This window comes from Coffea arabica, chromosome 7c, assembly GCF_036785885.1.
Source record: "Coffea arabica cultivar ET-39 chromosome 7c, Coffea Arabica ET-39 HiFi, whole genome shotgun sequence".
Taxonomy (NCBI): Eukaryota; Viridiplantae; Streptophyta; class Magnoliopsida; order Gentianales; family Rubiaceae; genus Coffea; species Coffea arabica.
In genome coordinates this window covers 10,444,971-10,456,505 of record NC_092322.1, presented here as the reverse complement: position 1 = coordinate 10,456,505, position 11,535 = coordinate 10,444,971, and the positions used below count along the sequence as shown (strand labels likewise).

Sequence of the window (11,535 nt, the reverse complement as noted above, 5' to 3'; positions counted from 1 at the left end):
GCTTTGGTAGTCACAAAAATTTTAGCGCTTCGGATAATTTGAGGACTCGCTCTCAATCTTTCATCACCGGGATGGTACCTTTTGCTGCATGTGGTGTACCTTTGTGCTTTGCTTTAATTCTTGTTCCGAGGGAGAGTTTTTTTTTTTTTTTTTTTTTTGAAAGTTGTTCCGAGGGAGAGTTAAATTGGAGTACTTGATTCAGAGTTGATGAACAGCAAGCAAATTTCCTCTCAAGCAAGTTTGACTAGCCTCCCCAAGAATTTGAGTTTTGGTCTTGTTTGGATTGCTATCTTCTGAAATTTTTGTAGAAAAAAATACTGTAATGATATGACGTACGTGAAATAAAAAAAATATTTAAAAAATATATTCATGGAAAATATTTAAAAAAATTTTGAAAAAAAAAAAAGGCTTTCCAAGCAAACATGATTGGATGTTACAATGTGTCATAGCAAACCATAACGTTGCTTAACTATCTTTCTGCCACCTGCTTTTATGCAGATATCAATAATGTGCCTTGAACTGTCTCCGTTGATGTTATCATTTCTTGACCAAATTGCTACAATTTGAAACGCTAATTGGAGGTTAAAAACATGTTAATCTAATCCGGGATCAGATTTGAGGAAATTTTTGTATTTGTCAAAGTCTTCGATTTCTTTTAATCTCTGTATGAAAACATAATAGGGGTTGTCACCAAGAACAGATTTGAGTTGCTAAACAATAGACTCTCTGAACTTGCTTGAGAGAGCCACTCCATTTTACAATTCATCATATTCCGTATCATATAAATAGAGTTGCAGATTTGATGCCTTTCACCATTGCAAGGCCTTAATTATGGACTGACAAAATGATACATCTGTTGCTGCACTCAACCCGTTTAGATGCCATAATGTTTTCCTGCTTAGCTCTTTGTCATTGCTAACTCATAAGGATGTAATTAAAGCAAACATATTGTTATAACTCCTGATACATTGCCTAAATTCCCTAGATTTAAGAGTGTTTGCTTTATAAAGCTGCAAGAGTTTATCTGGCATCTTTTTTTTTTACTGCCAAACGGACTATTTCTGAATGCACAACAAAATCTTGACGGTTTCGTATAAAAGCGTTTAGCATGGCTTGATTCATATAATGGGCAGCAAGATACTTGGTTGTGCTGAAAATTGGCCACTGCAACTTCAGCTATAATACTGATGGTGGAATAAATGAAACTGGAAACATTCATTTCAATAGTTGAGTGTCCGATGGCTATGGAAAACCTATACCAATATGAATAGGAGAAGACAGCTACTGAATAATGATGTCAAATGATGGTGAAAGTGAAAATGTTTTCTATGACTGCATCATTTCTTGCAGGAAGGCAGATTATATGCCTAACAGAGTCAAGATTTTGATATTCACTGTCTGAATAATAAACGTAGAGAAAAAGATACGTGAAAGGGTGAAGGATAGCAGCACTACATCTGTTGTATTAGAAATTGGCATGACAGGGCAAATGGAAACAGGAGCAAGCAGACTCTTTTTTTATTAATCAATAATACTAGTAGTATTTTGAGCTTCATCGATCGAAACAGACTCTTTTTTTGTGTCTGGCTACGTCTGCAGCATATCTTTCTCGTCGTCGTCCACGATTTCTTTCTATACAGCTTTTATCGTGGGAGCAAAACTTGCGCTTTCGAGACGTATCAAATAAGGCTAGCTCATATGGGATAATGCATTTTATAATCAATGCTATTGATAGTTGCATATGTTACTCAAGCAATAATTAGGTGAACAGAAATGGTGGTTACGATAATACGAAGGGTTAAAAGCAAATAAGCCCCCTGTGGTATACATAATACACAAAAAAAATCTTCCGTGGTTTCAAAACATGCAAAACGACGCCTCATGTTTTGAACTAAATTGTAAACTAACACAATTCGTTAAAGTTAATAGAATCCGATAAATTTAACGGAAAATTTAACGGAATTCGATAAACTTAATGGAATCCGGTGAGTTTAACGAATTCTTTTAGTTTACAATATAGTTCAAAATATGAAGTGTCGTTTTGTATATTTTGAAACCATGAGGGGTTTTTCTGTGTATTAGGTATACCACGTGGAGTTTTTTTGTTTTTAACCCTAATACAAATGACAATCATTATAAAGCCACAAAGCAATGAAAGGAATCTTGCATTAGTAGCAATAAAGGAACCTTATATCAAGTAATAATTGTGACATAAAATGATATGGAGTTTCTTTTACGTGATACATACAAGGTATAAAGCATTGAAGGTAGCAGTAGAGGGCACAGGAACTTCAATAAAAATGTACAAGCATTCATAATAAATCCAGAAGAGAGAAATAGGTAGGGAAAAAAAAACAAGAATAACAACAATGCCCACGATTGCTAGAAAATAAACTACGATAAGGTGATATGTTTTTACATATAAAGAAGGCATACATGCAAATACATGCAAGCCAAAAAAGAATAGAAAGGACAAAGCAATCACATGCATCAGTGATCTACGATAAACAGATGGTAGACATATTCATTAGGTAACAGGGCAACTCCAATCCTGAAGGTAAATAAGTAAGTATTTTATGGTGATCAAGAGGATTTTAAGAACTGAAATGAATAGCCACCTATACAATCCCAAAAGAAAAAAAAAAGGAAAAAATTTACAATGGAATTTAGCTGCAAAACTAAAATGGTAACATAGTGAAAAGGCTTAAATGCTGCTGGAAACATGTTTGAAATTTAAAAACAAAAATGGGAAACAAAGCAAGGTGTTCATGAAAATGCGAGCATTCATAAAAGTTAAAGGAAGAGGGGGGGAATATGCATACTCAATATTTTTGTTTCCTTATGTAAAGCAGGACACATGAAAGACTAGCAAAGGTTGTCAGATATGATGGTCGAACTCTATTTGGCAGTCAAACAAGAAAATGCAGTTAGGAAGAAAGGCGCGGGAAAGCAACGGTTATATCGAATACAAAGCAAGGGAGTACTGTAAACAAATAGATAGACGAAGGAATTAAGGCAAAAATTGCGATGCAATATTGCAACATGAAGTAAAACTGAGAAAAGAGATATAAATGCATGATCATAAACAGAAGAAATAAATAAGGGCGGATAATCATAGGCTATATATGCATCTCTGATCAGGTAATAGCAGTCAAAAGGAAGGAAGAAGAAATAAGTCACTAATGCAACAAAAGTATAAATTTCAGTAGTATACAAACCATGAAACTAAATATAAAACAAGTATAAAGCAAAACAAAAAGATTCTTACAGATAAAAGTAAGAATCAGAAAACAGCAGCTTACCAACTGGGAGATACAGAACAACGAAAGAGAAGATGAAAAGTGAGCAGCAGTGAAATAAAGTACAAGAAAGTTAGGTGAAAATATATAGATACTGTAATAAGCAATAAGAAACGTAATTATGACCAATGAACTTTGAAATCTGTCTCTAGCAGAGACCCAACAAATGAGAAAGAAGATGGAGCGTATTTAACTATGATCAATGGCCATAAGATAATTTGAGTACCAAATAAGCAAATGGGCACATTTGATGCAGATTATAAATTAAAAAGAGTTGATGTAAGAAAAGTTTTGAAAGAAACGGTGCACAACATTTATTTTTTGTAAATGGAAGGTTTTAAATTCTAAAAACCTCCTATTTATAATTTCTCTAATCTTACCGTTCAAGACTCAATCCTTCTTCCAAGGGTACACAATGTAATTGCATGGGAAAGACAAACAAAGCAATAATACTGGGTCAATAGAGCACACACAAATATAGGGAAGAAATGTGAAAATCAAACAGTAGGAAAAGACTGTGCCATAGAAAACTAAAGTACAAAAATATATAATTAGAGTCAGAGAATATTTATCTATATACCAAAAAAATCCATACAAATAACAGAAGGGGACGTAGAGGCCCTTGGAAAATATATTAATACCATACAGTATATTTTTTTTTTTTGAAATGTTCACATAATTTGTTGGTCATGGGGCTGGAATTGGAGTTGTGGTAAGAGACCATCAGGACAAGTGGAAGCTTTAATGGCTGAGAGGCTTTCTGAGGCCCTTAATGCAGAGCATGTGGAATGCTTGGTTTTTCTTAAAGCTTTACAGATTGCCAAAGATTTTGGTAGTTCTCATCTTATTCTAGAAGGGGATGCCTTGGGTATTGTCCAGAGAATCAATAGTACAAGTCCTGTCTGACCGGTGTTAGGTAACTTGATCAGAGGCATTAAAGATATGCTGAAGGATTTTTGTTACATACGAATTTCACGTGTAAGAAGGAAGAACAAATATGTTCCTACTTATTTATTGATTCATTTGTCTCTGTCACTTGAGGGAAGTCATGTTTGGTTTGTAAACTTTCCAAAGGAGATTATGTAGGCTGCAAATGTAGATTTACTTTAATGAAATTTCATTTTTTATTATCAAAAAAAAAAAAAAGGACCTGCACTCTACTTTTATTAGGTTTTCCTTCTCTAACCTAATTTATGGGATGTCCAATTGGACCTAGGAGTCGACGAGAATACTGTTGGATCAGACAATTCACTGTTACCAATAGTTGGCTAATGCTTCTGTGCTTTAAGATAAGAAGAAGAAGAAGATTAGGTCGAGATAAGATAACTAGATAAGGAGAGGGAGCTTTTGTGGACCTCATTAGTTAGTTGCTGGATCATTCATTGGCTGGTTGTGCACGGGCTGGGATCATGTGACTGGTTGGAGTAGGCCCTGTTGGTGGAGGTCTGGAATTATATGGTTAATTTCAGTTTGGTCATTCAAAGTAATCCAAATTCTCAGTTTAATCACTCAAACTTAGGAATATGATTGTTTTGCACATCAAAAAAATCATTCCAACCAAATGGACCCAAAATTTTGTTTAGTGACTTCATATTTGGTCTTAAACTTGGGTTTGCCTCTCTTCTTTTTTCATAAAGAATTACCATGCACACAAAATCAGTTACAAATTTATTAGTAGAATAAAGGTAATTAAGCTATAGAAGAAACCTCGAAATTATTTTGTGTGGTTAAAATTTGTAAGTGACAAAAAAAGAAAACCGGGGACTAAAATGTCTCAAACTCTAATTTGGAGAGTATGCTTGCTCAAGATAGATCTGCTGTTACTTTTCCTATTTTGTCTCTACGTTTCAGAGCATATCCTATGCATTAATTCCTACCATTATGGAACCAAAATTTGCGTTTCTACTACGGAATAAAGTATTCAAATTAATTTTTTATGCATTGAATTCATCATTTTTGTCTCTTTTCTCACTTTAGTCTGCATATTTTACAATAATTCAACTCATTTAATTTAGAAAACTATAAAAGATAGAAGTTTAAAGTTTTAGATTTTGATGAGTGCAAAGTTTCCTACTCTTTGGCCTTTACATACTTTTTGTGCTTCGTCTCAAAGAACCTCTTCTTATAGAAAACCATATAAAGGAAAGAATCCATGAGTAGTAGACATACTCTTAAATCCCTTGTGTTGATACCGTTATTTGTCTTGGTAACCTGTAATGCATTTGAAGATTTTCTTCATTGCATATCCACCAGTTCCAAAGAAAACATTGGCAAATATGTTCACAAGCCTAATTCTCCAGAGTACTCATCACTCCTGAAATATGCCCAAAAGATTTCAAGATGGTCAAATTCAACATCTGCGTTCCCTCTTTTTATCGTCACACCATATCATGAGGCCCAAATAAGAGCCATTATTCTTTGCAGCAAAAAGCTTGGTTTACAAATCAGAGTCAAGAGTGGGGGACATGACTATGAAGGCCTCTCATACCGCTGTCGATCCCCGTTCATCATGATTGATCTATGCAATCTCAAATCCATTAACATTGATCTGGTAAGTGAAACTGCCTGGATTCAGACTGGGGTAACTCTAGGCCAACTTTACTACGCAATTGCTCAAAAAAGTAAAACCCATGCATTTGCTGGTGGCCTATGTCCTACAGTTGGATCAGGTGGGCACATAAGTGGTGGAGGCGTGGGGACTTTGTTAAGAAAGTATGGTCTTGCTGCTGATAACGTTGTAGATGCAAGAGTTATGGATGCCAATGGACAAATTCTTGACAAGAGAAAAATGGGCGAAGATTTGTTTTGGGCTATAAGGGGAGGTGGAGGAGCAAGTTTTGGGGTAATACTTGCATGGAAACTCAAGCTATCTCGTGTTCCTGAGCAGGTTACAGCTTTCACAGTTCGTAGAAAGCTTAATCGTGGCAATATAAAATTGATCCAGAGATGGCAAAATATTGCCCATCAATTTCCTGAAGATATTTTCGTGAGAATGATCCTTCAAAATCCAGCACCAGTTATAAAAGGAGGAGAAAAGATTGTTCAAATTTCCTTTCAAGGTTTGTATCTTGGGACGGCTGATAAGCTTGTTACTTTATCAAGCCGATACTTGCCGGAATTTGGGATAAAGGTTAGAGATTGCTTTCAAGATCCCATTGAAATTAAAAATTGCAAAAGGAAACCTTGCATCAAGAAAGAATGCTATCAAGTTCCGTGGATCAAATCAGCACTTTATTTTGCATCAAAAACACCTAAAAGTTCGTTGAACTATTTGGTGAGCAAAAGTAGCGCGCCTGCTTATTACAAGGCAAAATCTGATTTTGTTACACGACCAATACCAGATAAGGCATGGGTATTGCTAAAGAAAATGTTTCTTGAAGAAGACAGTCCCATGATGATATTAGATCCTTTTGGTGGAAGAATGAGTCATATTTGCAAGTCTGAACTTCCATTCCCACATAGGAATGGGACATTGTATAACATACAATACTTGGTAAAGTGGAAACACAATAACCAAAGTGAGAGCAACAAGCATATTAAATGGATAAGAAAGCTCCATAAGAAAATGGAGCCATTTGTGTCTCAATCTCCTAGAGCTGCATATATCAATTACAGGGATCTTGATTTGGGGGTCAATGGAGAGGGGTACAAGTATGAGGAAGCAAAGACATGGGGAGAAATGTACTTCAAAGACAATTTTGAAAAGTTGGCAAGGATAAAGAGCAAGGTTGATCCTAGCAACTTCTTCAGGAACGAACAAAGTATTCCACTTTTATTTTGAGGCTAAAACAGCACAAATATGCATTTGCGTAGTTTGCCAACCATGCTAATAGCCCTTCACAGTAGAGCAGTTGCTTTTCGAAGTTTCTTTGTTATTAGTTCGTATGTTGTCGTCCTCCATGAGCAGTGCATGTGATAGGATGCTTGCGAATTGGGCTCTGTTGTGCATTTACGAGGTAACCACTCTCGTCCATTGTCTGTCCTTTTTTTTCCAAAACACGCGGTGTTTCTTTTGGGCAATGGGTTGGAGGCCAGAAAGTCGGAAACCGGGTGCTTCTCTCTCTTTTTGTCTTGATTCTCTCTCCTTTTCTTCTCCTCTGCCATCTTCGTCTTTCTCAGGTTGCAAGACTAATCAAGGATTTGGTAAATCGGGCTTTTGAGGAAGCATTAAAGGTAAACTGTTTTGAGTTGTAATTTCTCAGAATTATCTAGTTTCTTAGGTTTTGTTTTCGTTTAAACTTTTAGTGGATAATGATAGGATGCGCAGCTGATAGAGAATATTGCACAAAAATCCCAGGAGCAATCGTGTCAAAGGTTAGCGGACATTTCATTTCTTCTTGCTGCTTTTGTTTCTTTCTAAGCTTATCTGATGTTTTATACTAGCTTGATGGTAAAATACCGTAGTTTCTTACTTTGCTTTTTGTTGACTGTGGAAGGGAAGCGTTACTGATGAATGGAAAGTTTGAGAGATGCCATCACAAGTCTTTGGGATTGTGGTGGGGAAAAAAGTTGGGTTAGTTTTAGGACTATCATAGTATGAAGGACATATTAGGTTATGAGATGTTATGTATTGGTGTGGTTTTGTACATAAATGGTTTAAGAAAGATTAAAATCAACAAGATTTTTGGAAGTCATTTCACTGCAATGCTTGCCCATTAGAGATACTGGAATGCATATGGATCCTCGTGAAAATTTTAGGTAGATAAAGTGAATCTCATTAGTTTTAGTTCAGCTCAGTTTTCTTAACTGCAGAAATCTTCATAGTCACTGTCTGCCGTTCCAAAGCTGTCCCTAAGATCGTATATTTCTGCTGCTAGTTGAATGTGAATTTTTCAAACCTATCCCTAGAATCATATAATTCTGCCTCCTACTTTACTTTTATTATTATGCCTCCTACTTATAGTTTCCCCTCTTTATGATTTAAGTTTTAATCGGATTCTATAGCTATTTCCATAATAATTATAAAGAGACGGTTCCTTTTTTTTTATTACAATTTGTTGATGTCATCAAATTGGGTGTTGAAAACTGGAAATTTTGCTTGAGTTGGATGGTTCGGTGTAGTAGTTACGGGAAATAGGACAAATTGAAATTTTAAAGTGTGAATTTTCACTTTTTCATGTTTCCGAAATCATTCAGCTTTACAAATCAGTTGAAGAAATAACTGGAGAATCTTATTAATGTTTATTTTTCTTGTATTTTCTTTGGCTTTGTACGTGATATCATGCCTCTTGAGTCATTGCGTAATTTTACCAATCTAATCGTTCAGTTTCGATGGTCAAATTTTTCTTATTGGATGGGATAATCTGAAATTTTTAAATGGTATGCAGACACGGAAGATACTTGGCAATGGATGGACTAAACTTGTAAGAGTTGTTTTAGGGAATTATCTAGTGTTTTATTTAGTGTTTTAATATTTGTCTTGCATTAATGCCTAGATATTTCAACAGCCATTTAAGCCATTGGCAATTTGCGGTTGATTAAGCAAAATCTTGTGCAAGCTTAAAAACTAAGTTTGCAACTCCTTTTTTTTTTTTTTTAAGTGCCATGAGTCTATGATTATTGATTCTTTCTAACTGTATAGAAAAAAGGAACTAATAAAATAGTTATATTTGCATAACCAGATTGTACTTTTATCGAAAAACTAATTCACCTGGAATGTGAAATTTGGGCGGGGCGCGAATAATTCTTTAAGTAGCAAATATTCTTTGAAGATTGGAGAAGCCTTTCTGGTTTCTGGAAAATCATTGCCACGCTTGAAGCCTCCACCTTTTTAAAAAACTTTGTTGTTAAATGTGCATCTCTCAGTTGTCAGATCTCTGGAAAGTTTTTCTTGTTTGTATTTTATTTGTCTGGTTTTTTTTTTTTTTTTTTTTTTTTGTCATTGGACAAAAGATAAAGAATTTTTGTTTTTTTTTTTTTTTGGTGTCACGTTTATTTGGATTTATTTTGAAAGATAAACTACAAACATTTTTCCTCCAATCTAATTTCACCTGTCAGGGAAAGGAAGAGAAAAAAAAAGAGGATGCAACGTCTTACAGTTAAGCACTGGGGCTACGTTAGTCATTGGTGTATTTTACTTGGCAACAGAGGTATGCATTGCTAGTATCTATATTCATTTATGCTCACAAGAGTACTTTTCATTCCGCATATTAGCAAAGATTTTGTATAGTCAAATGTAATTAAATAAAAGCTAAATTACATCTTCTCAGATGCCCTTCTCATTTTGTCCCACTCCCACCTTCTGCTGGGAGTGGGAAAGCAAAGAAGGGTTCTAAAGGTGGTGCGGCTGCCGATGCTCCAAAGGAATCAACCCTTAGCAAAGAAGTCAAATCCACCACGGTTGTTGGTGCCAATATTCTCAAGGATGGAGCAGACCCGAAGATCTTGCCAGACTCGGAGTATCGTGAATGGCTGTCACACCTGCTTGATAAACGCCCGGCACTAAGTGAGCTAAGAAGGAAAGACCTGGAAACTCTTCCTTACGAGGACCTAAAACGTTTTGTCAAACTGGACAATCGAGCAAGGATCAAGGAAAATAATTCCATCAAAGCCAAGAACTGAGGTTACTGAGCTGAGCTGCTGCTGTTTACAAAAGGTCCATGTACCGTACTCCTGTTAGAGATTTAAAGTCGTTCATCTCAACAGAGGTTTCCCCTGTTGGTAGTTTGTTTGGGTTTTGCGTTTATCCTGATGCTGTTCAAACTTTGATAAGGTCTGCCGGAGTAAATAACTCTGCAAGTTACTGCAGCAAATCTGGTTATGACTCTTAAAGCGACAATTTTTCTCTATTTCTACCCAAAAAAAAAAAAAAAAAACTTCTCAGAGAATGCAGAACGGTTCCGTCATTTGCTAATAAATGGTGGAAACCATTTAGATGATTCAAATAAATTTGTTTTGAAATATTTCGATCTTTGAAAATTTAATGTAATTTTCTTCTTCTTAAATTTAGTTATGTGCATTAAGTATTTTCTTAGTTATGGCTATGTAATTTAATGTAGTTTTCTTCTTCTTAAATTTAGTTACATTGATGATGCAAATTTAGTTTTGTGCATTAAGTAGATAGATCTTAATATCCTTTATTCTGATGTCTCTTCTGTTTTTCTACAAAAGATGTTCTTATCCTCTTGAACTTCTTGAATTTATTGCATGAGAAAATAATTCAAACTTCTTAGCACGATCAAGCATTGATCTATAGGTCGACACAAGTAATGTTTAGTCAATTGAAATTGTCTTTATTCTATTTATGTTGTGGTCTTCAGCTCATTTTCTTTTTCTCTATGCCTGAAGTTTCAGCAAAAGTAGACTTTTGATCTTATTAGTCAGTCATTCTCTGTCCGTTTTCATAGCTGCTCTTTTAAAGACTTCTCAATGTCTAAGAGCCATGGGCAATTAAGACTAAGAAACTTGTTAGAATTTTTAGTTTTAGGGGGCAGCTATTCACAATTACGTAATTCAATTTTTGGTACATTTTGTCTGGGCACTTTTGCTTTTGTTTACGAGTTCATAATATTTTTTTTTATTTAGTCAAGTAGGATTTTGTGAAGGGTAAGTTTAGAACATGACTCCAGAACCTGTCACCAATAAATATAAGAAATTGGATTTTTTTAGGATAGTGTGGATAAAGGTACAATTAAAGGAAAATTAATTTTACTGTAAGTAAGAGTAGCAGCAATGGCCTAACAATCGATTGGCCTCCTTACTTATTTGATAATTCTCTTGTCATTTTTGTTTTTCATTGGAGTTTTGTCATTTTAATCTGAATCATGTGTTTCTCGAATTATCAAATGTTTGGTTTCAAAAATTTATCAACTATTAGATAGCATCATCCTTAACTTTCATAATAAAATGTGAAGCTTTAAAATTTATCAACTATTAGATAGCATCATCCTTATTTTTCACCATAAAATGTGAAGCTCATACGAAAGTTAAATTCACGGTTGATTTTGGCACACACAAAAGCCATGGTGACAAAGTACATTATCACACTCGTATAAATGCAAGTCACATACCAATTGAGGATTGATATTGCTTGTATATATGCATCATAGCTATCAACTCCTTAAATAATTAATGCAAAAATAATTTCTAATTTGATATCATTACGCAAATTTGCATTTATACATTGACACCCTTTTAACTCATATGACTCTCATAATAATATATTTTTCTTTTTTTTAGAAATAATACAAACTTAGTAGACATAATCGGGCAACTAACTTATACAATCTCACACCGC

The 11,535-nt window shown here is 34.8% G+C and overlaps 1 protein-coding gene across 3 annotated transcripts; it reads left to right on the top strand.

Annotated features, from left to right (window-relative positions):
• Nucleotides 1-5,209: 5,209 nt before the first annotated feature.
• LOC113699081 (uncharacterized) lies at nucleotides 5,210-10,313 on the top strand. 3 transcript variants are annotated; one of them, XR_011817785.1, is made up of 6 exons: nucleotides 5,210-7,255; nucleotides 7,419-7,472; nucleotides 7,558-7,613; nucleotides 8,627-8,662; nucleotides 9,297-9,388; nucleotides 9,509-10,313. XR_011817785.1 is itself a non-coding variant. In XM_072057743.1 (6 exons), the coding sequence occupies exons 1-6, from the start codon at nucleotides 7,184-7,186 to the stop codon at nucleotides 9,742-9,744; spliced, it is 546 nt and encodes a 181-aa protein (XP_071913844.1). In that variant the 5' UTR covers nucleotides 7,076-7,183; the 3' UTR covers nucleotides 9,745-10,313. The 3 variants fall into 3 exon arrangements, 1 of the variants encoding a protein (XP_071913844.1); XM_072057743.1 differs by having other exon boundaries at nucleotides 7,076-7,255; XR_011817784.1 differs by lacking the exon at nucleotides 8,627-8,662.
• The last annotated feature ends 1,222 nt before the right edge of the window (nucleotides 10,314-11,535 follow it).

Bases quoted from the DNA above. Each gene is read 5' to 3' on its own strand.
- LOC113699081 (XM_072057743.1), top strand. From the start codon at position 7,184: ATGTTGTCGTCCTCCATGAGCAGTGCATGTGATAGGATGCTTGCGAAT. The intron at 7,473-7,557 runs GTAAACTGTTTT...GGATAATGATAG, and splicing joins CTTTTGAGGAAGCATTAAAG to GATGCGCAGCTGATAGAGAA. The intron at 7,614-8,626 runs GTTAGCGGACAT...AATGGTATGCAG, and splicing joins CAGGAGCAATCGTGTCAAAG to ACACGGAAGATACTTGGCAA.